This window comes from Grus americana, chromosome 8, assembly GCF_028858705.1.
Source record: "Grus americana isolate bGruAme1 chromosome 8, bGruAme1.mat, whole genome shotgun sequence".
Taxonomy (NCBI): Eukaryota; Metazoa; Chordata; class Aves; order Gruiformes; family Gruidae; genus Grus; species Grus americana.
Genome location: NC_072859.1, coordinates 23446413 through 23474198, shown reverse-complemented (window position 1 = coordinate 23474198; position 27786 = coordinate 23446413). Strand labels below are relative to the sequence as shown.

The following is a 27786-nucleotide window of genomic DNA, read 5'->3' as shown; positions in this document are numbered from 1 at the left end:
GCCCACCTCACAGATGGAAGGAATAGTTTCAGTCCCAGAAAAACTAGATGCTTGACTGCTGGAGATAAAAATAGGCAATTATTTCTTTAATTGGAAAACAATGAATAATTTGTGTATCTTATTCATTAAAAAATAGAGCTTTGTTACAGAACTCCTTATGAATAACTAGTCCTTAGAGAGGCATACACTGCAATTCAGAATGATGTAACACTGATTAGTGGTAGCTTCTAATAAAAAAAGACCGCGGGTCCCACCCTTACAAGCTTCTTCCACTGATTTGTTGTTTAGGTATTTCCTTATATTAGACAACTCATAGTTAGAAAATTCATTAAGGTTTTTTTCATTAGTCTCCCCAACAGCACCGTAATTTTCAGCTCAAGAGCTTTGGCTTGTGGCTGTAGTTGAGCAAAGAGGTGGATTTCCAGTGGTGAGAGGGGCTGAGGAGTTTGCAGGACCTGGGTGACACTACGGTGCTCTGGAGGGATGGTGCAAAGGCCAGACACAAATTGGCAGCATCAGGAAGGCAGCCAAGGACTGTGAGCTGGAGAATGCCTCCCCAGTCCCTTTCTGTTCTGCTCTTGGGGATGATTTGCCCCTGCATAGAAATGAGGACAGCTAATTCTTTTAGCTTCAACCTACTTATTGTCTTGAGGGATTGCACTCGGATAGGAGAGGCTTGCCAGGCAGGGAACAGTTTTGGTTATTAAACGTGTGGCACGGTACTAACCCCTTCTGGGTTCCACATATTAAGGAGCTCTGTGGTAAGCAGTTTTATGACATTAACTGGACTGCATTGGCTGCATGTAAACAGGTACCCTGAATTGCTGCAGAGAGGATGAAGACATCCACTACAGGGAATTTATTAAGGGAGAGGGAGAGCTTTGGTGTGTATTAAAGCAGCAGGAGTGAAGCAATGTAGCACACAAGGAATACAGGGAAGGTGCCAAGTCCAGAAAATGCAAAGGGTTCCAAGATGTGGTAATGAGAAGTAATGCGAAAGTGTAAAAGGGGAAGAAAGAGACTGCAGGAGAAGCAAGAAATATGAAATGAAACCTTTATAATATATAGAGCATCATATGCTACAGAAGAATTTGAATTTAAAATGATGTAAAGTGAAAGATTTCTTCAACAGCCGAATGTATTAATCTGCAGTTAATCCCACTGCAGTGTAGGAAAGCCCAAAGAAAGTTCAGAGACCCTTTATCAGACTTGCACAAATAAAAAACCCCCACAAACACCCACACTTTCCATTCCCTGTGATATATGCCAGCCCTTTACACAAAAAAGCACACGCAGCACAATGCAAGCACCTCTGGTGGGATATTTGTGTTGGTTGCTGATAAAGATTAGCTCTCATGGGAAGCAGTTGCAGCCTTCAGACAAAGGGAAGCCTGCTGTACAATGAAAAGGGCTTAACATAAAACGATACTTCACACTAACAAGCAGTGTAAGGATTTTTAGAGCCCAAATAATAGAGAGAGTTTGGACTTTTCTGACTAACTGGCAGCAACTGTCTCCTGAGAACATTTAGAGAGTTGCACAGGGATTAATTATAAACACGCAGCTTGATTTCCAAACAGCACAAAACATCTGCAAGGTATAGATTGCCATTTGTACATATAGTATTGCATGAGAGCGTCCTGGAGCTCACAAAAATACACGCTGGAGCCATGAATCAAACTCGGTCATGTGATGGAGGGGAGGTACCGGGCTGGCTCCCAGCCAGTGGTAGGAGCTGATGGGTGGAACAGACGGGGCATAAAAAGACTAATATGACTAACGGATCCTGGATGCGTGGTACCCTTATTTGGATCTACAGGAATGTAGGCTCTAGCAGTTCTGCAGCTCTACCAGCCTTTTGCCTGACACTGGAACTGCTGCTCACAAAGTAGAATCCTGCTGCTCTATGGTAGGAAGGATAGAGAAAGAACATGGCCTGCATTTTGAAGGTAAATCTCTATCTGTTGCTTGAATGCATTGTTAGAGAGCCCCTCGCAGCTCAGAGGCATGGATTCGGTATGGTCCTATTGCATCTTCGTTGTCTTTTTGAATACTGGCTTTGTTTTGCAAATGAATACGGAGAGATTCTGCAACATACAGCTGTGCTCTGCTTCGCTCTGCCATTCTTTTCCTCTTTCCCTGCATTGTCAGAACTGCGAGCTATCGGCTAGCGGGAAGGGAACTGTGTACCGAATAATAGGAGGGGGGTGAGGGGCTCTGGTTTGTCTCAGCTGACTTGGAGCTGAATTCCTTCAGGAGCAATATCATTCGGGCAACAGACTTCCAGTACAAAGGACAAAAAGGGGGAAGTTATTTTCTTTTTTTTTGACCGTGCAGCATTTACTGCTTTTAAAGCAAAGGTTGCAGATATACACAGCTGTCCCAATTGCTCCTTAAGCACACACTCCCCTGCTGAATTTACTCAAGATCCAGATGCTCCACACAATTATACTTAGTATTTAATTGCATTTGACAATCCAGTTACCTATTTGATAGAGGGTTTTTCCCCTTCACACCAGCAAATATAAGCGTAAACTTACCGTGTGACCATATGCTTTCTCCAGCCTGCTTTCCTCACCAGCATAAAAGTATTTGCAGCCAGCATGTCATGGAGATGGAGGGAGCATCACTAGTACTAAGGATTGAATGAAAGGGGAGGAGGCGGAAGTGCAGTCAGTTGAGAACAAACAGCGTTTGTTTCCTTACAGTGTTGTCACTTGCAGGGAGTCACTCTGCTGTGCCTGGCTTGAAAGTGATTTGTTTCGTATTCATTTGCGATCTGCCTTGCTCCTTTCTGTGTATATTTTGAATACATTTGCACTCTGTTCCTTTTACTAAATAAAAGTGATCTGTGAATGCTTTGTTATTTTCAGTCTGATCTTCTAACAAAGGGTTGATTTATCCCAACCTTTGGGATGGCCTCTCATAGCAGTTGCCTTCAGCATATCAGCAAAATGGATAAATTGCAAAGCTTCAAAACAGTCCCCAAATAATAAACATTCCTTGAATTCAGTTCTTATAACTTTTTTTTTGGCATTCAACTTTAAAACCGACTTATTTTGCTGCAGTTTTCCCCTTTCATTCATTCATGAATTCTGTGGTACATGGATATTTTTTGAGTTTTCTTTCATGAGCATGTAGGTTGTGGCAGCTTCTATTAATAAATATGGCAAACTCTGCCTCAAGTGCAGAAACTTCCCTGAACTAGCAGGTTCTGTTTGGAGAGAGATGGTAACAAACTCTTTTAAGCCAACAGCACTGACGCAATCGAGAGTTAAATTGTGACTTGGGATGAGGATATATGAGCTCGGTGAATGGAGCCTGGCTTCACAAAGATAAGTACGTGCACTCCTTTTTAAACACTCCCCGGATGACTTAGCTAGGATCTGCAAGTGATCCAGAAGACAGAATTTCTTCACTTTTTTTTGACCATGTGGAGAATCACATGCAAAATCTTCCCTCTGGCCCTAACAATGAAATAAGAATATCATTTTACAAGAAAACTCCAGTGTCTCTTTCCCCCTCCCAACTGTTTCCTCAGCACAGCCTGGTGACACAGCCTGCCACAAGCATGACTTCTGCAGTGCCTTCCTTTTAGGGTTTGAATTATAACACAATAAACACCTTCCCTTTGCCCAGGCTTGGAGCTCCATTTGGTTGTAATTCTGATGATTAAATCAATAGATAAATTGGTATTCCTTGACAGACAACCCTCTGCCAGCTTAATTCTTAATCTTGTTAATACAGGCAGGTGCAAGGATAAAAAGTGAAAGAGATATGTGAAGATTAGCTTTGCCATAAGACAGACTGGGCTTTCTCAGGAGTAATTTAAATGTCTAGATCAAGATGCTTAACGGTGTATAAGTTTTTAATGTAATGCCTACACATACTCCTAAAGCTTTTACTGTAACAAGGAAGTTCAGAATAATACATATGTTTTGATGTGACACCAGGGCAATTACTTCCTGAAAATACAAACCTGTTAGCTACACCCTCCTCCTTTCTCTTGGGTTTGTCCTGACTCTCTTGTTTATTCAGTCAGTAGCCTGTGTGGAAGCATAAAAAAAAAAAAAAAACCGCATTAAAAAAACCCACATAAAAAAAAAAAATCTGTGCTATAGATATTAACTAGGTGGTGGCACAGTGGATGGGAAGCCAGAACAATGATGCATCCTTGCCACTTCAGCCCTGAGTGCCTCTGTGGCTCTGCTTTGTGGCTTGCCCTCCCTCCATTCCTAGGTTTTTAATTTCTCCCTGCACCTCTCACTCATTCCCCCACCAAAGATATTGAGACTTGTAGAATGTTGGAGTTCTGTATGTGTGAGAGTTTAATATAAATGAGATTGGATAGAGATGTCTGTAAAAGCACAAAGAACAGAGATGGCTATTAATAATTAACTGTGGTTAAGAGCATATTAGAAAAAGTGTATAACCTTTAGATACCAAGACCTACTTTTACTATGACTACTGCAAGAAGTGATCTGTGTGTGTAGCCCTTGTAGAAATGCTTGGGAAGATGATTCTTCCTAGGGTGGGGGCTGTCTGTGGTGTTTGTTGTGTACTCTCTCTAGGTAAGACTGACTGGGCTGTCGCTCATCATGGCTCCAGAAACTTTGTCTCCCCATCAGTAGTGGGACAGTCTCGTTAAAACCAGTGAAACTCTCTTTTTGTGAGGAATTCTCTCTTCTGTTGAGGAAATGCAGAGAAAGAGGCGAGTTCTAAGAAACAGGATGTGTTGTGTTTTTTTTATCATGTCTTTAAAAATCGTGGCAGAATAGCAGAGTGAAGCATAGGCATTTCCTGGAAACAAATAGTTGATCTTATGCTTGTTACTATGGTAGCTACATGCCACCTTGCTGATGACTAGATTAACAGAGTGATTACTATTTATGTAGTCGCTATTGTCCCCAAAGATGTTGAACTCCCTAACTTCCACTGTATGACCTCCTGACCCTTTAAAATGATGACAGACGTTATTTAATAAATTACTTCAAAGAAACGCTAGTTTTTGCATAATTGAAAAATGATACTTCAATATACTTGTTGTCTTACAATAAATACAACATGAATGATAACAATACTCTGTAAAATGTTGATATCCCCCACTGAGGACTGGACCATAATGTTTTAAAGGAAATAGAACAGGTAACTTAGTTCATGCATGCTGCACTTTACAGGGGATTATGCCTTCCCGTATTTACAAACTCTTCTTTTTAAATGGAGGTTTTGAAGAAGATGATGGAGGTGGATTATGTTGTCATCATAGTACAATTTTAACAGTGTAAGCTTAATGTGGTAGCATTTAATAAAAAGTCCATGTGTGATGGGCCCATACAGTGAGAACTAAGTGTGAAATCTAAAAAGAGATTTCCTTCTGTTTTGTGTGCTGTGTATTTACTGTGTGGTGAGCAAAAGAGATTTCATGTGCCTGTAGGCTGGACATGATCCTCTACTGGCAGAAATCACAAGTGAGTTGAAACCTTCAGTGAAATTCTGTGGTCTAAATAGTATTTGTATAATGTGAGGCAATGGTCTTGTTACCACAGCTGATTGCGAGTTCTTCTGTCAAAGCAAGCAGGTGGCCAACTAAAATCTGTAGTTTCTTTAATATTTTTTTTTTATCTAATCCAAAGATTGAAAGAACTGTCTTGCAAAATGTAACTTAAAAGTTTCAACCAAACAAAACCCTTCAGCACGTGCTTATAACAGTTTTCTGCAGGGTGCTGTCAAAGGTGACCATACCTTTGTGTTCACCTATGATTGTTTTGCGTGTTTCCTGTCCGTGGTTATCTCAGCTGGTTTAATTAAAACCATAGGTTGCATTTCCCCCTTAGTTCATAAGGTAAGCTGGTTTTGGCAGGAATTTTCTCTAAGAGTTTTCTCTGAGTGTTCAATGGTCTGCATCTGATTGGGGTCTTCAGACGCTGCAGTAACACAGATAATGTTACTATCTGCAGGCATATGCTCCATCTGCACTTTTGAGACTAAAATAGCAAAGCTGATCTCATTATATTAAATTTTCCACCCTGGCAAGTAGCTGTTCGGAGGGGAGAGGCAGAAGGTCTAAAAGGATCTGGTCCTGGTGTTTGGACACTTGTAATTTTTGATATTTAGTTATTAATTTGATTTTTTTAATCTCTATGTGCATGATGAAGATTGTAGGTATTTCCTCCCAAGTTTCAACATCATTAGGACCATGTTCCTTGTTTCATTTCTGCTCTGTTTTGCAGGGTAGGCTTTATGTCTTACCAGAATTCCATTTGCTGCTAGGGATTTGCAGGATGCAGGGCCTTCCATGGAGATGACCTCTATATCTTGCTTGAATCAGGTCCAAGATAATTCACATACCTCTTGACTTTGAAATTGACTGCAGTAATGTTTATGCATGGCATCCATCTGTTTTCCTATGCTGAGAATTGTACTTGGAGCCTGTTTGACTCTCATGCTGTGCTCTGTCCTGTGACATGATAAGAGATGGAGAGATCCTGGGGAAAGGAACAAAGGTGACCTCCCCTCCTCATGAGACGATGCCTGTCTGATGGGTCATTTCCCAGCAACATCTAAACTTGCTGCATGTTCACTGTAATGTGAGCTCTCTTCTCAGCCAGTCTTAACCTGATGATCAATAGTTTTGTGGGCTGCAGTATTTCTATTGTGACTGGAATCATTTCTAGGAATATGTGGTTATATCTTTAGGGATGGAAAGTGTTATGTCAATGTGAAGAGATCAGACTTCTGAGCTTCCAGTTCCTGTCCTTTTTCACACTTAATGGCTTCAGCAAGATTTCTTTTTCTTACACAATTATGGTGTAAATATGTAAAGGTGCCCCTTATGAGGTATGCACAAAGGAGTTGGAAAGTGACAAGGCAGATGCAACAAGGAGTTACAGAGAAGAATCAGGATTTTTGAGGCAGTAAACAGGTTTCTTGATGGATCAGCTATGGCTGATTTTCCCCCTGCTCCCCATCTCGCTAAACAAAACTAGCAAAACTCCAGAGTTAATTCTTTCTGATGCTCTTTTTACATTGAATATTTCTATTTTAAATACATTTCTTAAAATTATTCTGTTTCTAACTAAAAGACTTCTTTTTCAATACATTACATTGTTTACCTCTAAACTGCTCCAAAGTGAATGAAGCTGCATTAATGAATCTGGCAATGTGCAGGGCTAGGATTTGCTGTATCATGGTCCAGTGGTGCTTAATTACCATGTAAGATTTTATGGAGTGTAGTACATGGAATTTTGTAATATGTTTTTTATTATGTTGACTTCTTGAAAATTTAAGGAAAATTAAATTCTAAGAAGTATAAAACCACTTTTCATTCTCACTTGCAATGATCTTAAACTAATTATACTTTAAAGACAATGTATTAGCCTCCTCCCAAGCAGGAAGAGATGGCAGTCTAGTCCTACAAGTGAACTTGCTTTGGTTGAATAAATTTGGTCTTGATACCCATGTAGCTAAACCAAGACAATCTCCAGTGTAAGCATACTTCAGTTGGTTTAAAACTGGAGTTTCCTGTCTGAATTTATTAGAAGTGTAAAAACTAAACCCGCAAACCCAGCATGAAATTAGGAGCTGTCTCATACTTTAGAGCTTTACATTTAAGTAGTTATATGATAAAGCAGTAATGGGAGAAAGGTTTTTGTTTTGTAGTTCATCTTTAAGCAATGAAGCATGTGTCATCCAGATGTTTCAGGCTTCTCCCCCACCTGGGATACACAATTGTCATGCACATTCACAGGTATGGAATTGCATATTAAAGGTAGAGTAGTCTTTTCAAAATTCAGCCTCTTCATAGAGTTGCACATCAGCTTTAGTGGTTTATGTCTTGTCCTTTTTTTAAATTTTCATTTTGACATGTCATGAATGCCAGATAACTTGGCATGCCATAGTATGACATAAAACATCATAGGAAGCAGCAAATTCTTATACTTGTACGTAACATATCAAACCTTTTGAAATATAGGACAGATGTGCTCTTACTTATTTCTAGTGAGAAGGCAGCCAAAAGGAAAGTGGACCTTGTTTTGTGACTGTAGCTAAACATTTGTGATTAATTTAAGGGGGTCTGAAATGCAGCTTAAAAGATCCCAGGTTTTGTTTTAATTTTTAGGGTTTAGTCACAACTGTCACAGCATCTGCTCAGTTAATTTGAAAAGGCAGAGCTTTCAGCATTTTTTTCTGTTCCTTTGCCATGTTTCATTCCAGCAGTATCTGTGCACCTTCCAGAAGTGTAGTACTGGACACGGTGCTCTGTCCAGGCTTTGTTCTTTCATCTTTTCCCAAGGAAGCAATATCTACGCAGCAGGCTGACTTGTTTTAAGAGAGATTTTTTTTGTGTGTGGCTTGGGGGGGGGGGGGGAGGTTTCTGTGTATTTGTTAGGATAGGAAAGGTCAAATGCTCACACATGGAATGGAAGATGAATTTCTTTATCTTTCTGGTGGTTATTGGATGAATATAATTTTTGGACCAATCTCCTCCCCAGAGCAGCTTTTATCATAAAGAGCTATTTTGTGCAAGAAAAATGAAATTATTGATTGTAAATGTATTTAGATTTTTAGTTTAACTTTCAGATATTGTGGGCCACTTCGAAATAAATTGCTGACACTGTGAAGAGGATTGGAAATTCTGTGGGAAGCCCATGGGAAGAGTGGGAGCCCTTGGTTTGGCTACTGCTGTTTGGTCCCTTAATTGCTGCAGAAAGGTCCTGCTGAGTGGCAAGCTGGTTGCCCCCGAGAACAAAGCCAGCCTATGAACCAAACTGATAATTTATTTTGTGGTTATTATCCATGACACTTTCCCAATACTTTCTTCCGCCTATCAGTTGCTCTCCACCGTGGTCCAATATATAGCATATGAGATTAGAAGTGTGCGCATATATAACAAAGAAGAGGTAGAAGTTTATTTTATCTTGCCAGTATTTGAGACCTCTGAGACCTCTCTCCAGGAGCTAGGAAAAGTTGATCTTTCTTGGGATCTGTAAACAAGGTGGGTGATGCAGCTCTATTGGATGTATTCCCAAGAAACAAGGCAAAACTCTGCCTTAGACCCTGTCGTCTCTTAAAGCTGAGAGAGCAGTTACCTCACTGTTGTCAGCATTAAATACTCATGTGGGATGAATGTGCTATTCCTGTTGGAGGAAAAACTGCATCTACTGCATTTTGTGTGGTGGTTCTTGTGAATACCCCATGCACTGTTGAAATAAGAAAGACCAACACTTTTCCAGTGAGTTCATTGGTTTCTGCAGAATGGGCTTGGACTAAAAAAGGACAATGCATGATTGTAATGTATGTCGTGTTCCTGAGTCTGATGACAGAATAAAACGTGGCTGGATGAGGTGCGAATTGCTGTATGTCATCTCAGAAAATGTTAACTATCAAACTGAATATTGTCTGCGCTCCCCCCTTCGAGAACACCCAATGTTTCTGCAAATATTGCCTTTATATTGTTACAAATATGACTTAGATAGTAGTGTCACAAGTTTTATCGAGTAAGATATGCTGGTGCATTCATAAGCTTTTCAGGAGCTATACAGGTATACTATTTTTCTCTCTCTTTTTTAAAATCAGTCAACCAACTGAAATGATGTTATTACAAAATTTATATAAATAGGGTTTGTATTTAAAATAATGGCAGTTATTTTGCTTCTGATCATTTTAGTAGAAGCACTTGGAAAACATGATAATTCTCAGTTTATATATTTGAAATTGGATAAAATACCATGCTGGATATTCTTTTTCATCTTTACTATTGAGAAGAAGAAAGGTGAGACAGGAACTGAAATGGAAGGGTGTGGGAGATGAAATCTTCTAAGTGGTGCTGTTCAGGAGTAATGGTTTGTGTTGTCTAAAGACAGTCCTATTAAGCAGTTTTTGTATATCTGTATAGCATGTGTGACATTTTAAAATTAACATGGGAGCACCACACTTGCTAATAATTAAATGAAGTAGTAGCTTCTTATGAAAGGTACATTTTGCAGCAATTTGCATTAGCAATAGGCAGTGGAATGCTAGCCTAGGCAGGTAAGATGCAGGTGTGGAGCAGTTGGAAGTAATCAGAAAAGCATGTTTATTTCATGGGAATAGCAATTTGTACAGAAGAAATGCAGAACTAATTATAGATCCTGTCTCTTCTAATGATGCATTCTTTGAATGTTGGTTTGGTGTAGGATTAGGTATCTTCTGTCTCTTTCTAGAATTCTTTTCCTTAAAATTATATATAATCTCACTGCTAGCAAAAGTTTGCCAGGTGTTTGGCAAAGGGAATGCCCTCCTGAACATCTAACAACATGAGACATCATTCTGTGAGGTTTGGCATTTTAATTCTAAATGGGAAAAGCCAGAAACCAAATGCCACTTCTTTTCTTTCTTGCAAGTTTCACAACCTTTTGTTAATCATCAGTTTTTAGTTTCTTCCAAATCGATTGTTTCTTCAGATTTTAACATAATTTTCTTGGAATGATGGGATGATATTACATTTAAGAAATTACAATGTATATTTGTTAGTTCGTTAATATACATATTGGTATTATTACAAACCCTGAGGTCAGTAGAACACCACCTGGTGTACTTTGAATAATTATGATTACTTTACATTAGACTATGAAATTATGTGCTTGTGGTTTATGTATGTACTTCTCCAAATTCCTAAGATCTCTCCCTTCTTCATAAGTGGAAGTCACTTTATTTTTTTGATTAATCCAAAAAGGCTAGAAGGCTTTCATGTTTTAATGTGTTGTGTTCTGCTGTGAGATGCAGTTATCCTAGAATAAAGTTACTATATGATTTTGTTCTGATTTGGCAGAAGAATAAAGATTGTAATTCCAGTTTACATGTGTCCACACTGGTGCTTATGTGATTATTAAAATTCATCATACTTTTACTAAACTTTTCTAGCTTAGTCCTCTCAGCCATGTGAATAAGTTGTGAGTTACTGTGTGTCAGCTGATCTGTTGTAATTTTCCTGTGTTTGCATTTGTCTGTGGCAAGCTAGTCAGGTAATAATTAACCGTTAACAGAAGAGAGCTTTCTATTAGTGCTTCTTATGTGGAGATTAAAAAAACCCCTTTGCATTCTAAAAAACAGAATGGAGAATGAGACTGACTCATTCTCCTCTGGGATCCTTGGGAGCTGTGGAATGTGTAACATGAGGAAAAACCTTGTTGAAGATACATCTTTTGTAATTGGGATGTGGAAGTTTTGCTAAAAGAAAAACTTTTGTAACTTTTTTTCCATATGATTAATAAGAGAAATTCAGACAGCTGTCTCTGCATGGTTCTCTATCCCTCTTCTTTTTTTCCATTTCCTTCCATGGGGCATAAAAATATTTTTACAGAAAAATTAGTTTTACCCTACTAAATGTTTTTCTCAAATAGGGAAATGAGAAAAGAGCCACTGAACATTCCAAACAAGATAAAAGAAATGGCATCTTCAGGAACACATCTTGAACTGTTTCCTTACTTCAGTGTGCATGTTCACTCAGCCAGCACTAACAGCTCTGTGCCTGTTACCGAGACCTGGGAGTCTGTCTCTGCAGTTCACAACTCTTAATTATGAAATGCAATTCATACTATGTTTTTCCTTTGTGTTCACTGCCACTTGCCCACTCATCTTTCATTAAACCATTTAAGGTATGTTAGTGGTTTTACCAGGTCACTTCAGATGAAACTGGAGAAACGAGGACCTTGAAATGCCATAGAAGCTTCCCTCATCTAACCACACTTCCTCTTGAGAATACTAAATATAGAGACTTGGTCTCCTTGTCTGCAACTGCTGCCTTAACCAGGAGAACAGACCTGGATCCCAGAGTCAAATGTGTAATCCAAGAGCCAGATCATCAATGTGGGGTTGCTGTCCCAAGGAGCAGTGCCTCTCACCCTTGCCGCAGCATAGCTCTGGCTTCAGATTGGCACCTCTGATGAGCCACCTGCAGCTACTCACTTTCCCCTCTGATGTGCCGGCATGGCTGTACGTGGGTGTTATAGAAGAGTCCAAGAAGACCCTCCCACTGAGTCATGAGGTTAGACTGGACACCCTTGCTTTCTAAACCCTTTCTCAGAGAGGAGTCTAGATGCACTGGATCCAGTCTTAGCCTCCAACTCTGAAGAGGAGTTTGGACTCTACATTTGCCACAGAGTCAGTTTATTTCAGATCAAACTGGGTATCTCCAAAGAGAGATACCCTCAGTTATTTTCTTGTGCCCTTTGAGGCCTCACAATCTACTACACAAGGTGTTCTAGATGATCTTTAAGGTCCCTTCCAACTCAAACCATTCTATGATTCATGAGCTGTCCACACAACATGCATGGACTGTTTGTCCAATCAATTTGTTTAATAACTCCTTTTCCTCTATGATGATTGGAATAACATCTTCTGAATCTTATCTATGCAGTTTCACCATCCTCCTGTCTTATACACACCTGGGTCTCATCTGTCTTCTGTTGACTTGAGATAAAGCAGTTTCTCTCCCTCTTTGAAGGTATTTCCCTTGAATTATAGGCTTGGTCCAGTTTATCTCGCTGTGCATAACTCCCAGTACTTCCTCCCCCTTGACCAAGCAAAGGTCCAACTAAAATTCAGTTATGGTTTGTGGCCTAAGGCTTCTGCACTCCAATCACTCATGCCAAAGCAAGCCACTTAAGTTTCAGTTCAACCTAATTTTAAGCGATCACACAATTAATTCTAATATTCTATAAGTAAACTATTTCAATCCCCAACAGTGGGAGTGTCATACCATAAGCAGAAAATGGAACGGTATTAGAATAACTCTTTATGCTTTCCAGATAATTATTTTTATTAAGTTTCCTAAGTATTGCAGAGATTGCATTGGGCCCAGCTGAGGAGGTGGTGCAAGCATGAGAGAGCAGTCTACAAGGGGTCAGGAAATCTTTATGTGGGTACTACTACCAAAAAACTTCCTGCTTTAGTAGTAGCCATACTGTTAATTGTCTGCCCTTCAGTAGGAGACTGCTTGCCAATGCATAGACAAAATTTTCCTTTGTTGGATCCTACGAGAGCAAGAGAAAACAGTGACTGCACTGTAGTCAGCCTTTATTGAAAGAGTAATACTGAATGTCTGTCAAAGAAAGAAAGAATATTAAAATGGCTTGTGGTCTTGCATCTTGCTGGCCTTGGACAATGTTTTGTTTCCTGTTGTTCTACTAAATGCCATCGGTATTCCAAGTTTGACCACGTGTTTAGAAGAAGGCAGTGTGTTAGTTCATCTGCTGTTTTCCAGCAGTGCTTGTGCTTTTGAGGTGTGTGAGGTGAAGCTCAGCTGGAATTTTGTTAAAGCTTTGTTTGCATAGCTTGCTTTGCCTCTTGGTGTGTCTGGTATTTCAGGTGAGGGTTGGAAAATAAATGTTTCTGAAAATTCAGCTTTCAGTATTTGGTAAAACTAATGTTACGCTTGATGGCACTTCGGAATTAACCAGGAGATTGAATGTGCTTTTTTCCCCACTGAGATCTCGCATGAGACCTTATTACTACTTGCCATTCATTGATTCCAGTGGGAGAAGCTGACTTTGGTGTACTTGTTCTGAATGCAAACTGCAAGAGCTGTTAGAGCTACAGACTACTATTTTACCTTTTAGTTCTGATCATCAGTCTCAAATCTGCCTGAGGCCATTGCAATGAGGAACAATTGTACAGTGAAAAGTGCATCCCCCAAAAGGCAGATATCATGCAGGTCACAGACATGTGGAAATAGATTGTAGCTGCTTTTTAGTTTCAAAATCTCCAGGAAAACATTATTAGTGACACAGAAAAGAAAATTGAATTTGACAGACTTGCTCCTTTTTAGTTTTTTCTGTCTATTTGCAAATCTTGATCTTAAAGGGAAGTCCTCAGTCCCTTGTGAATAAAACCACAGAGTTGAATTTCCTTCCGGGCCTCAAGGCAAGGTACCATGGCTCGTCATCATTTGCTAATGGTACCATTATGCTGCTGTTCTTGTATTTGTAAAGTGTCTTGTGAAGCATTGCATGAAAGTGCTTTAAAGCAATTTATGGGAAAATGTAATCCATTTATGGAAATAAACATCCTTGTAAGAAGGAAAATGGAAAACTCATCAGTAGTTTAGATAAAACTGCAGGAAGTCTGCTTGGGGGGTGTGTGTGTGGAACTAAAATATAATAAAAACCTGAACATTCAATTGATTTAAACATTATTTACTGTGAGGAAACATATTTATTTTCTTGTACCAAATTAAAATGAGTTTTGAAATTGTTGTTCAGTCTTCAGGGTCTATGGCTTTAGCAGCCTGAGATGTGTGACGACTAGTCATATGTTTCTTCACTCAGTAGAGTTCCCTAAACTGCTGTGCACTTTATTAATTGTTATTTATATTGTTTATCAGTATTTTATTACTAACAACAAAAAATTTGCTGTTTTCATAGAATCATAGAGTGGTTTAGGTTGGAAGGGACCTTTAAAGGTTATCTCATTGCTTGGACCAAAAATGGTATGATAACATTGGTCTAGTATTTCCCTTTAGTGGACATAGGATTGTTTTAACGTTAGTTCAAAATAGTCATTAACAATTTTATATAAATGAGTTATGCTTTGTTTTTCAAGTTAAAACTTCAGAACTTCTCATCCAAACAAAATGGGAAGAATTGCTTTACTTACATAGCACCACCATTGCATTACCTCATCTTTCCTACCATCTGTGTTTGGAAAAGAAGTGAGATTATGGGATTCATATTGAATCATGGGTATGGTATTCCAGACGACTGGAAAGGATAGAGCTATTTTGCACGCTTCTGTAACTACTAGACAAGCAGAGTACAGAGGAATGTAATTGGTAACCAACTTGCTGCCTAGATGCTGCTCTTTAATATACTCTTGAGTAAAAAGTATAAACTATTTTTGTGCTTTAATAGGCTTGTTTCCTTTCAGGAATTTAAAACTGTTTATAAATTAGGTAAGAAGGGTATTAAAAACTTCAGAGAATGAGCCAGGTTTTGCTGATCGTGTGTGAAAAGTTCCTTCCTAATACTCCATTTATGTGATTGCAGACTATGATAATAAGTTAATTAGCGTGATACATGTACAGTATTGTTATGTATAGGTAATGTACTTGCTTAATAGTTTCTTTGTTTTTGTACTTTTATTAGTCATCTATTTGCCATGCAGTCCATGAGGAAAGGTAATGAAATATAATAAGGGCTGTATCCAAAGCTGGGGAAGGAAGTAATTAAACTTAATTGAAGTCATTTCTTTGAAGTATAATAGCATATGCAAAGGGCTAATTCAAAGCAGATTTAGGCAATGCATACTTTGAAATGCTAGCCTGCAAATAGATAAGTATTGCCGTTATATTTAAATAAAGTTATATGAAACTGTCTTCTGAAACCTGAGTCTGGGGATCAGGTCTAATAATAGACACTTAAGTTAAGTTTTGATAAGGGATGTTGTTTCTGTTTCCTAATTTATTACACTCTGCCAGTCAGAAATGAAATCCCAGAAGTGCTGTCTACATCTTATCAAACAACCGCAATGGACCTGGGAATTAGTTAGGGCTATCCCTGAAGGTATTCTATGATGGCAATTTCATCATCAGCTGTGATAAGCCCTCAGTTGGAAATTATAGGAAAAACTACATTAATAATTCTGAAATCAAATTACATTGTGTTTAGAAATGTTACTTGAGAAGGTGTAAGATTTCTTGATTCTTTGTACTGTAATATTCCTATGGATTTTAAAGGTTCAGTCGGTTTTACATCAGGAGCTTAAATCAGGCTTATTTCTGCAACAAACAGAAAAACATATGGGTTGCTGTTGTGTAGGGGACTGAATATGAAATTTGCATAAAGAAACAGGTAAGATAAAGTTAGTTTTTTTACAGCACACATGCTTTATTGCTTTGCAGAACTGAGGCAAACAGGAGAACCTTAAATATAAATCTTAAATTTTCTTACTCTTAAGTTTTCTTACTCTTTAGAGCTTCAGAATTGTTAATTTCTTTCCACCTGCACAATGATTCTCAATAAAAAAAGATGTCAAATATTTCAACTGACTAACTGCTCTGTCAGACTCCAAACTAGCTACGTATGAGTACATCCTTTCCTTCCCAGACCTCCAACAGGGGAAAAAATGTAGGAGTAAGAGCTGTGAAAGGCAACTGTCCCTCTCTGAATTTGGCTGATGGTTCAAGTGCTGATGGGATGAATGTGGTGGTAGGAACCAAGAAGAAAGCAGGGGCTGTCCTGGGCTGCATGCAAATGGGGAGATAGAATTTTCTAGCACTGAAGTTGTAAAATGTGGTTAGCCATATACAGACTAGAAGATGTCTGTCATTAGGAAAAAATAACAGAATGATAGTCTGGGCTTTTTTCTGTTTTAATTTCATTGTTGCTACTGAAGCCCTAAACAAGTGTGGGTAAGTACAGTAAGATTTTACTGCAGAACTGCAAGAGGGTCTGAACTTTGAATGTTTTCTTGGGGTTAATCACTGTTTTAGACTGTTGGCAATTCATGCCACAGGTGGGGATTTTATAGCAATATATGCATAATGCAATAGGCTGCATCACCGGGTGTTCTTGATCTCTTTTCCTTGTGAGAGGAGGGAAGAGTTGGCTGCTTCTTTATTCTGTGTTATAACATTAGATCGATTGTTTGTTTGTTTTATGTGCGTTGATTGAAAAAAAAAAAAAGTTACCAAACGATTGTTTTTGTTTGTTTCTTTCTTGTTCTGCTGAGAGAAACATTGTTCCATGAAAGCCAGCTGTGGGAGGGCTGGTTGTGTGACATCAAGTAATTGCGTCCCAAGCTATGCAAATACTAAGGGATCTGCTCTCCTTTGCCATGGGAGCAGGACCATGGGGGTATCACTGCCCCTCTGAAAGCCAACAGTGGATTGTACTTGGGCCGGCTGAATAAGTGAGGCACCTGAAGGCATATCTCGTAATGACAGCCTGTCATCTGGTTTAATTAAGGTGTCTCTTCAAAAGCAAGGTCTTTAACTACTGTATGGATTTTTAAAGCTTCTCTCTTCCATGGAAAATACAGGCACCCAGTGCAGACCGGGGCTTGTTCCTGTTCTTTTCCTGCCAGATGCCAAGAGTAATTCTGCAGTGTGACAAAGCAGATGGAAAGGATTTGTTGGATAAACTTCTAGGCAAGTTTGTCCCTGTCCTCATCCCCTAGAAGAAATAGCGAGTATGTTTGTGTGTGTATGGGAAGTTGATGTGTGTGTGCTTGCTTTCTGTAGGAACTAAAAAGTGAAAAATCCCAAAGTCTGAGGTTTCTCCTTTGCAAAGAATAGTGGGAGGCAGATAACCACCCACTAATGTCCTAGTTGTTAGAAAAGAAAAATCTTATAAGGAGAGTCTGAGGGAGCTGGGTTTGCTTAGCCTGGAAAAGCAAAGACCTAGGGAGTAGCTTCTAGCAGTCTTCTAGCTCCAGAAGGGTTAGAGAGGATGGAGACCGGCTTTTCTCAGAGGACCACAGTGGAAAGAGTCAGCAGCCACAAGTAGCACCAAGGAAAATTCCAACTAAATTTAAGGAGAAAAAATTTACACTAAGACTGGAATAATATTGGCACAGGGGCCTGGCATAAACAGCCTTGGAAATATTCAAAACTCAACAAGACAAGGCCCTGAGCAACCTGATGTGACTTTGAAATCAGGCCTACTTTAGGCAGAAGGTTTGACTAGGTGATCTCTAGAGGTCTCCCAGTCTTAATTATTCTGTGATTTTATGATTTCTCCAATGCTGCTGCTGCTATTCATAATGTTAATTGTATTACACCATATGCAGCAGGTTTATTGAAACATGTCTAATAGCTGTGTTAACAGAATCATCCTCACCTATGCAGGTCAAGCATTTTTGGTTCTCTCTTTAATCTTGCTGAGGTGGCATAGTGTTACCTCCAGAAGGTAAAAACATTGGAAGTTTAATTTACCCCTCTACATGTAAAATAACTAAAGAGCTGGAAATGGTAGCCCTTCAGTTATGAACTAGAGGAACAGTTTACCAATTGGCTTAGGGCATGAATAAATTACTGACTGGTTATCCTGAATGTAGCATTCTTGATCCTTTGTTAAGGTTTCTGCAATTAAGTGCAGGTTTCTCTTGAAAGGAATTACAGTTTGCAATACTCTGTTAAGAAAGCTTAAAGGATTGTATTTGGCAGCAAACTTTAATGTGGCAGGGTTTTTTTGTCCTAGAGCCTAAATTTAATTTGTTCATACATAATACATTAAGCTGAGAACTTTCTGAAGTGGCGGAGTGTAACTCTTCTTTTTCTGCCTGTGTTCAACTAGCCATGAAAATCTAGCTAAACCAGTAAGCTTCTAGTAATTTGATGGTTTGTGAGAGAGCAAGTGCAAATTTGGTCCATCTCTTTTCAGCTCTTCTTTCTGCAGTTCACTAGGTCTTCTTGCTCTGTTTTTCCCAGAGGCCCTATTTCAAACCTATATTCAGGGTTATTAACTTTTTCACCAGGAAAGTAAGCTTTATGTAATTATACAAGAGAGACTACCTGGAATGAGCTTTATAGCTTACTACTGGTATGAAAATTCCATGGGGTTTTTTTGGTGTTAAGGGTAAGTGAGGGAATGTTTGATATGTACGCCTTTAATCGAACTAAGTATGTTGAACAGGAGTGATTTATTCCAGCTGTCTGTTTCTGCTGAAATCCACACCTTTCCTTGTTTCTCAAGGGTTATAGTGCAGACGCAGTAAACTTTTGAGTTCTGTTCACTGAAACTGAGCATGGTAAGACTGTGCTATTTGCATTTCACGTTATTTTTACTGGAGTGGTAGAATGTACAATATTGTTCATGGACAATGTCTGCTACATATGCCCAAACCTAGTCTTACAGGTTTCAGAGGAGTTAGAGAAATGCTTTGCTTTATTCTCATCTTACATTTTTCTTGAGGTTATGATGCAAATGTATTTTCAAACTGTTTTTGTTCTTTTTTTTCCATTTGACACTTGTTCACCATAGCTTAAAATCAACTCTCTGCTAATACGCTTACTGGTAAAGTTATTCTAGAATGCTTGTAGGAAACAAAGGTCAATCCACTGGTGCCTGTAAAGTGAATTCATTCTAACATTAAGGTCACAATTTTTTACTTCAATGTGGTTTTGGCCTTCCTGCTAGCAGTACTTATTTGTCGTCTGGAAAGGTTCAAATGACCATCCTATGTCTAGTATGCTGCCATGTTTCATCTTTTTGGGTTCAAGGCTAAACTTAGTCCAGGTTCTCAGCCAAACTGTGCAAATGGTGGATGTCATAAGCTTTAGATCCTCTGACTCCTGAAATAAATTACATATTTTTGCTTTGGTACAAAGGCAAAAAACAAACACACTAGTCCTAGAGTTTATTGCAAGCATCCCACAGCCCTAGAATAGATTTTATTACAGGGAATATTATTGCAGGCCCACTATTGGTGGCAAATATACAAGATTTTAAATAGATTGCTGTTTGCAAGACTGGTCTAGAATGCGTGTGCTTGCGTGCAAGTCCGCATTCTGGTGGATACGGGGTAAGGGCAAATCTAACTACTGACTTTGTATCTCATATCCTCTGTCTTTCTGGGATGTAGTATCTGGCTTTTCAATACTTTCCCCAGTTCCTAAATTTTCTTTCTTAGACATTGTCTGATATAGACACAATATTTTTCATATTTTCTGAGTTTGATAGACTGGAGGCCATAAATGGATTACTATGCATGACTAGAATAAAGCTTCATTTTCAGCAGTTCAGACCTCCATATTCAAAAGCAGCAGAATATTCCAGCTTTTTCAACTGAAAGGTTGCATTCTCCCTTACAGAGGCTGTAAATAAACAGTTCTTTCTGTCCATTTGTTGGTTTAGTCGCTGTTACTGTGCTTAGCGGATCAGAATTTCTTCTGCTCTAGCTTGAGGCAAAACTCCCTGTTGGGTTCTCTCCTCTGGAAATATAGGCAGAGATTTTGATACTCTTTTTCCTCTCTCCGGAATCTTTTAATATCTCCTTTTATTAAAGAATATAAACTAGAAGACAACTGAGACAGCTCTGTTGACTTTATTAACTTACACCTGGATTGAACAATGCTGTTGTCTCCTTCAGCACCCTCTGGTATTTTAAGGAATAATTACTAAAAAAATCTAACAAAATAGTAAGCAGAGACTGGACATAAGTGAGAACAGTGTCCTGTCTTAAATCCAGCTTATTGTCTCTTGTTTGGTTTTTGTCTAAGCAAAATGACAGTTTGGTGTAATTTGCCAAGTGGGTGTATTAAGTGCAAGTCTAACTTGACTCTCAAGGACACTATCTCAGAAAGGTCTTTTTGAATAATCTGCTGCTTTCTGAGCCTTCTAGTTAAATTTAAAATCTAGGAAAATAGGAGGCTGCAGATATTTTATTTACTTTTTTTTTTCTAATGGAACAAGTTATTTTTTCAATGCAAATGATGTAACAACAGAAACTTATCAGCTGCAAGAATTTGAAGTCTTAGTCTCTTCTATTAATTTTGATTTTTTTTATTCTTGTTCAGGCTTTTGCATATTTCTATGACACTTGTGCAAAGTCAGTTCTGATGCCACTCAAATGGGATTAATTAGTCTGCTTTCTGTGAGGCTTGACCTATACTGCCCAGAAGAAAGGATCTTACTTCTTTCTTAAGCACTGCTTTTTACAAGAGTATCATAACAGAGCAGTGTTTAAAAAGAAAAAAGAAGTTTAAAAAATCGCTGCTCTGACTCTTATTCTAAATTGTTGAATCATCAGGATTGTCTTACTGTAGCAATGACTTTCCAGGGCAGGTATATGAAGGCACATATATTCTTTAGTTTCAGTAATGAGACTACTGGTGGTCCTGGTGTAAGGGAATTTGGTTTGTCTTAAGCATTTTACTAGTAATAGAGGAGGTTTTTTGTGGGTGGGTTTTGTGTGGTGTGTTGTTGGTTTTTTGGTTTGTGGTTGTTGGGGGTTTTTTTGTGTGGGTGTGAGGGTGTTTTTGTTTTGTTTCGTGGTTGGTGTTTTTCTTTTTTCTTGGTAATAGGAAAATCATAGAGAGTGAATGGTGCTGGGACAGAGAAATAAAACTGGCAGGTATTTTGAGCAGTACTGAGTCACCCTGCAGAGGTGTTGAAAACAGGCTTGGGTGCTTCTATAAGCCAGAACACATTTCCATGGTATAAATGATGCAGCACAGACCTCCTTAAAAATGTAAAGATAAACTTTGCTTTACATATTTTATCTGCTACCAACAACCAGATTTCTGGGTAAAGTGGCACAACTTCATTAACATCAGCAAAGGTTCACTGGTCTAAGAAAGAACAGAATTTAATTCTGCAGAGCTTCTACCATTATTGAAGCTGCAAAGTAAAAAGTTAATGCTCTGCACAGCACTTCCAAGAAAAAAAAAAAAAGCTTAATTGAAATAGATGTAGTGACAAGGCTGTGTCCCAAGGCCAAGGTGGGTGGTGGTCTGTAGTTGGGAAATGTAGCAGTGGTTGCACCTGTGTCTTTTATTTGGGGACATGAATGACATTTGAATAAAGAATCAAATTATTACATGCAAATAGTAGTTTTACAAAACAGAAAAAAGGTGTTTAATTCTGCCTTACTTGATGGAGAAAAATGGTTTTACTGATTAGCTTTTTAAGCCGCTTGAAAGTGCTGGGATCTTGACCTTTTAACTGTAATGTAAGTGTCCTATTTAAAGGTAGTGCACCAACTCCCATTCTCACACTGAGTCCAAAACACTGCTCACTGCTAAGGCATAAATACATTGTAGAAACAGAAGGTAAGCTTTGAAAATCTGGAAGTGAAACTAGCAAGTCTTAAGGTAGTTGCAAAAGTTCAAAGGCATGTAAGAACCAGCCCCATGTTTTAGAGGATCCTTCCAGGACCAAAGCAAGCAGGGATTTTACTCTGGAAGTCCCTAAAGGCATGGTGCTGAGGTGGTGATTCTCTGCCCTTGCTGTTCAGTTCTGGTAGATATCCAAACGCATGTCCTCTCTAATGTTTTCTGTCTTAACTCAGGATAGCCTGTAAATTGTTAATACATTCATCATAAGCTATGAAGTAGTTACTGCATAGAAGACTGGTGTTATTTCAACAGCTGTGAAAATGTGTTTGTTTTGAGGGCTGCATAACTCAGAATAAATGTTTCATTAAATGTGTTATGAATCGTGTGTTTAACAACTGGAGCAGGTCAATAATCTTTAGAATTAAATTTAGTGTTTTTTTATTTAAGGTTGCCTATTTCAGTGGTGAATAGATTAGTAAGCATGTGGTGCTATAGACAGATGCTTCATATGGTCTGTTATGAGTGCTTTATTAAATAGCTAGTCAATAGCTGCATTTACCAAATGAACTTAATTTATCGTATTTATTTTTTCTAAGGGTTTCACAGTTCATTATAAATGATTTATTGAACATATGTAAACCAGTTTAGTAAGCTATGTTCTGTCTCTTAAAATGAATGCATTGCTAGGAGGGCTTGGTATTGATAACACTTTGTGAATTGTTTGAGCGGTGTTTATAAGTTACTGAAACATCAAAAACCACTTATTTATGCACAGCTCCTTAGAATTCCTCATAGATAACTTTTAAAACATTGCATTCAATCTGTAGAGTATGGTGCTTTCTGCAGTTCACACTTACTGGTAAAAGCAGTTTGTGGGGATGTCCCACGTATTATAGTGTTTTCTTAGGCAGCAACAATAAATTCAACATTGCATGTGGAAAAGGTGACTGTAAAACCTACTTCACAGGAACCATTCATCTAGGAAAATGACACATGTGGCACTATGACATTTTGAAAGTTATCCTGCCTTATATTCCAGCCTAAGATGGGTGCCTGATATTTTTTTAAGACTGTGATTTGGAGGTGGGTTGTTACCTTTCTCTGAGGATCATTTCCTTTTCTTTTTTTGTATAGCATGCCTGTCAGCAAAGAAAACAGTTTTTCTGCTTTAGTGGCTGGAGCAATCTTTAGTTAGAGAAAGAATAAATCGGGCATATTCCTACATTAAAGTTGATCTTTATGGTTGTTGCTAATATTATCAGTAGCGGGGCTGTGAATATCTGAAAGAGCTAGTTTGTCTGGCAGAGTTACACTTGTGAAGGATGCAAGAACCTGGAGCAGAGAAACTACCTATAGACAATCAGAAACACAAGGAAAAAATGGGACTGGGAGCTGCCTGGTGATTGCTTTGGGCCCAGGTCCTTACTCCTTTTCTAGCACGCATGGCTTTTTGTTTCCTTTCCCAGCAGTGTCATGAATTAACATGTTCAATTTTTACTTTCCTTGGCTGACCCTCAAACTGTTTCGGTTCTCAGCCAATTGGTCTCATCACTGTGCCAGTGTGCCCTTATCTCACTGTGGCGGCTAACTGGGTGTGATTAAAGCTCCGTGAATGGGATTTTGTATGTGGGGCTGGCAACTGAAATAGAGCTTTTAAGCATACTGTGGATGCAAAAAGCATCTTTGTGGATATCGTAAAACCCACTGAAAGGCTTTGACTGAGGCAAGGATAAGGGTCTACAGAGCCAAGCATGGATATTTTTAGGCAGCCTATAAAATAAGAAAAAAAAAAAATCACATTTCTATTTTAATTTTTGTTCTGCAAAATGGTGGTACATCACAGATATTAATAATTAATATAATTGGAAAGCTTAGCTGAAAGTACCTTCAGAGTGGATTGTCCCTCGGTTGTTGGTGTTTGGGCTTTTTTTGTGTGAGGTTTTTTAGTTGGTTTTGGTGGTTTTTTTTAAAAAAATAAAATATGATGAAAATTCATTCAGAGTTGTAGTATGGAAACAAACAAATGTCAAAATATTTTCTCAAGAACTATATCTGGAGAGAACATACAAAATTGGAAGTGTAAGATGCTATACTGTGTGCATGACAGAAGAAATAAGAGTAAACATGAAAAACATTTTCTTTTTAACTGTGCCTTGGAAGAAGAGGGAGGCAGCAGACAGTGATACTGTTGGAAGCATCACGTGTTGCAATGTTACCATTACTGAGAAAGAGTATGGAAGAGTAGGCTCACTCCTTCACAGTTGACCAGATAAAAGTATAGATGCTTGTATTGGCAGGTTATGTTAGGATAACAAAGCACAGGTGGGCAAGATGAATCCATTTCTGAATACCATTGAGTGCTCAAAAAGTGATTTATGATCCATAAATTTAAGCTGAATAATGAGGTATTAGAGATTTTTTTTTTGCCTCCATCCTGTGGTTTCTTAAAAAGCCCCCAAAACAAACAAACCGACTGCCTCATAATTGCATCAACCAATCACTGTGTGTTCGTAGGAGCTTCTTTAGTAGCTTTTGTTCCCCTTTTAATTTCCTTCTTTTTTTGCATTTCCCACAAGTAAGCAGTTGCTGTACAGTGTTGCTAGTACAATTTTTCTGCACCCTTTGTTAAACTAATAGCTCTAGACTGTGATGTCCTGAAATCTACATACAGAAAAGTACTTTAAGTACAGTAACATTGTAAAAGACTGGATTCCTCTTCATGAGTTAGCTCAAGCATGGAGGATAAATATGGGCAGACCTCTGAATTCTTGCACTATGGTGCTTGCTCTCTTTGCAGCTCTGTAAGCACATGGGAAATGATTAGACCTGTTGTTGTTTCTATTAGTCATAATTTGAATTGGCATCCTGATCCACTCCTGGTACACTAAAACAAAATGTCCAGATTTAAAGAGAATCTGATCCCAAGTCTGGTTATGCATATACAAGACTGGCTTGTTCTGATCTGAATTCCTTCCCCCTGCCCCTCCCACTGGAACGTAAAGGCTGTGTAGGTGACTTGGGTGCATTCACAGTCTTTAGGACCCCTTATTATATTCCAACATGTCAATTACTGACTGAATAGCTCAGTAATTTGGCTTGTTCAGGTCCAAAATTAATTCTGTCTCTTCTCCTCCCAGCTATTTTCTACTGCTGTTAGCAAAATCTGCTTTCTCTCTGATTCAGCAAATGGATATACAAAACACTGAAATAATTTTCTCTTTGGACAGTGACAAGACAAATACTATAAACCGTGCGTTGGCCATGACAAGTATGGGCTTGAGCCAGAGCTCACAAAAGTCAATGGAAAGAAGCTCATTGACTGGACTGGATCTTAATCCTCTTGCTAGCAGGAAAGAGAATGAAATCAATGGGATAAGAAGTCATGCATGTTTGATATTGCATGAAAAAATATTTGTGCCTAATATATTAGGAGATTTGTTAGCTTGTGTTAGCAGCATCAACACTACTGTGTGTGCGCCATTCTTCTCAATGCATTGATGTTATTCGGGTTAGATTTAGCCTTATGTCTTTTATTCATTTCTTTGCATCCATCTCGGAAACCTCTGATCCTTATGTTATGCTCCTCCTTGCTTTCTCCCTTTTTAAGACTTTATGGTATTGACAGACGTTACAATACGATTCCTACTTGCTTACAGACCTATCTCTCTTGCAGCTATCTTCATTTTCAATTTGATTTTTCAGCCACCCTGCTTTTTTCCTTGGATCTGGTTTGTCCATTACTCCCATGTTTCTATCAAGAACAGACAAGCAAAAACCCCTGCACCCCAACTACCCCCACCTCCTGTGAATCCTGCTTTTTTACAATGTGGGAATTAACCAGGTTGGCGATGACTTGGAGAAAAGGCTATTTGATTCCTGATGGCAGAGACCACACAGGAGCATGGTCGCATCCATCGTGTGAAAGCTTTTGGGTCTCATTCCGTACAGTATAATGGTAAAATCTGCGTTGTTCCTGTCTGTCCGGTTTCTCACGGATGTGTGTCTATGTCACAACAACTTCCCTTCTGCTATGGAATGGCCCAGAAAATGGCTGGCAGTGGTGTCAGTATTTTGGGGTTACATAGGACACATCTCATAGCAACCGCAATCTCTGTTTTTGTGGCCTTTTTTTTTTTCTCCAGTAATCTGTCAGCCATTTTTGCCAGAGAATCTTGATACCAGATAATGGATGGAAGGAGTTGTGGGAAGAGCGGAGGGAACAGGTTTGGGTTTTTTCCTTCCTTGTGAACCTGCTTCTGCCAGTCATGTATCCATTGCTGTCAGAGGAAGTGGAATCCAGGCCCTGAATCTTACAAATGAAGAATATTGACCAAAAAGACTAATCAGTTCCAGAGACTGCTCTATGGATATGTTTTTTGTGGTTTGCTACTGTCCTCCCCCAGAGAGTCTGGTTAGAGGCATAAGGAGGTATCTGAGATAGTGGCTATCCAAACCCAGCAGGCGCTGTTAATCAGGCAGCTGAAGAGGAGCCACATCCAGATTGTTGCCAGATGTTTGTCTCTGCACAGATTTTCAAGCTGTGAAGCCAAGTCTCTGCCAGGACTGATAAGACTAGGCATAAAATATTGGAGATGGCATCATGTTGCCCCAAAGGGTAACATTTCAAAACCTTGTCATGCTAAGGATTTAAAAAATTCTTGCAGGATTGCTGAGACTTAGTCTTATTTTTGAAAAGCAGTTTAAGCATTTTGACACGCAATAAAAAATACGCTTGGTGCTTGATTTCTGTTTCTTTGATACCAGTGAGAACTTAGGTTGTAGGAGTCCATGTGTTATAAGGATCCCAAGGCCTCTGAGTTGCTTTTCAAGTATCTTACCTGAAGTGTGGTTTATTTTGAAGGAGATAGTTTACACGGGTACTTGTAGATATGACAAAGCATTTTACAGCTGCTGTGTGGGGTGCTCTGAGCAGTGAGATGTGGAGATCTGAGCCCTCCCATTCCCACTTCTGTGCAGGTGCTGTAGGGCTACCAGCAAAGTATTGATCCCTTTCATGTCGTAAGCAGTTCAAGTCCAGTGCTCATCCAGCAAGATGCTCCGATCCTCATGAGGACTTTTGAATGTCATTGTAATAAGAGTGTAAATTATACTAATACATATATAAGACTGGCTGTGAAAGGTGAGACCAAAGGCCTACTTGGCAGAAGTAAAAGACCAGAGCAAGTGTCAGACCATGCTCCCCTTGCTCCCACCAACTTGAGAGGGGAGGCCTCCTGAGCCAACGTTGTTTACTCCATAACCCTTAACAAACTTTCATCAACTTGTGCAGTCTTCTCATGAACCCACATAGTTTTATCATGTACTGTGGCAAGGAATGCTACAGCTTAAATAAGCTACATGCACAGAAAACATCTCTAACTTCACTTGATGCCCCCTATTTCTGTTCTTGAAAGGCACAATGAAAAATTATCCCTCCTTAGTTTCTCCATACCACTCCAAATTTTTCCCTGGCTACCTGGGGAAGGAAGATACTCAGTATAGTCTCTCAGCGCAGTCTAGTGAAGCCTGCCATTACATGAAGTGAAGCTCCTCTTTTGGTAAAAGGCATAGTTGTTTGGAAACTGTGCAAAACAGTACTGTAGCATTCTATATGATTAAATATGGCACTTAACATCTAGAGATGCTGTCCAGATATGTAGATCTGTTATGTTTAAAGAGGTTGTTGCTCTTTAAAGCCAGGTACATGGCCATTAGAGATGTGAAGCTCATGTGTTGCTGTGTTAGTAACCCATATTCTGATTACCTGAGCATTAGAGTGGGAGATGGGAATTCCTGCATTTTAATCCTTATTCAGGTTGTTTTCCCAAATGTGAGGCAATGTTCATGTACTTACTTTTCTTGCGTTTTAAAAAATTAAAATACTGTTTAAAGAATAATATTGTCTTTCACTGTGAGAATCAACCAGCCAGCATTTTGTAAACATGTAAGAGCATTCCTTAAGCAATTTTGCTATTGCTATTATTTTTGTTTATTTTTAGATGTTAGTATTTTTGATAATGCTGATGATAAAC

General features: G+C 38.8%; 1 protein-coding gene across 2 annotated transcripts in view; it reads left to right on the top strand.

The window, feature by feature from the left end:
- Positions 1-1767: 1767 nt before the first annotated feature.
- The window catches only part of ST6GALNAC3 (ST6 N-acetylgalactosaminide alpha-2,6-sialyltransferase 3), a 226591-nt gene continuing 200572 nt past the window's right edge, over positions 1768-27786 (top strand). For both annotated transcript variants that reach the window (XR_008577999.1, XM_054833102.1), the window contains exon 1: positions 1768-1949. Coding sequence is in view for 1 of the 2 variants with exons in the window: in XM_054833102.1 (XP_054689077.1) it covers positions 1932-1949 (18 nt within the window). In the remaining variant the exon portion in view is untranslated. The remainder of the gene's footprint in view (positions 1950-27786) is intronic.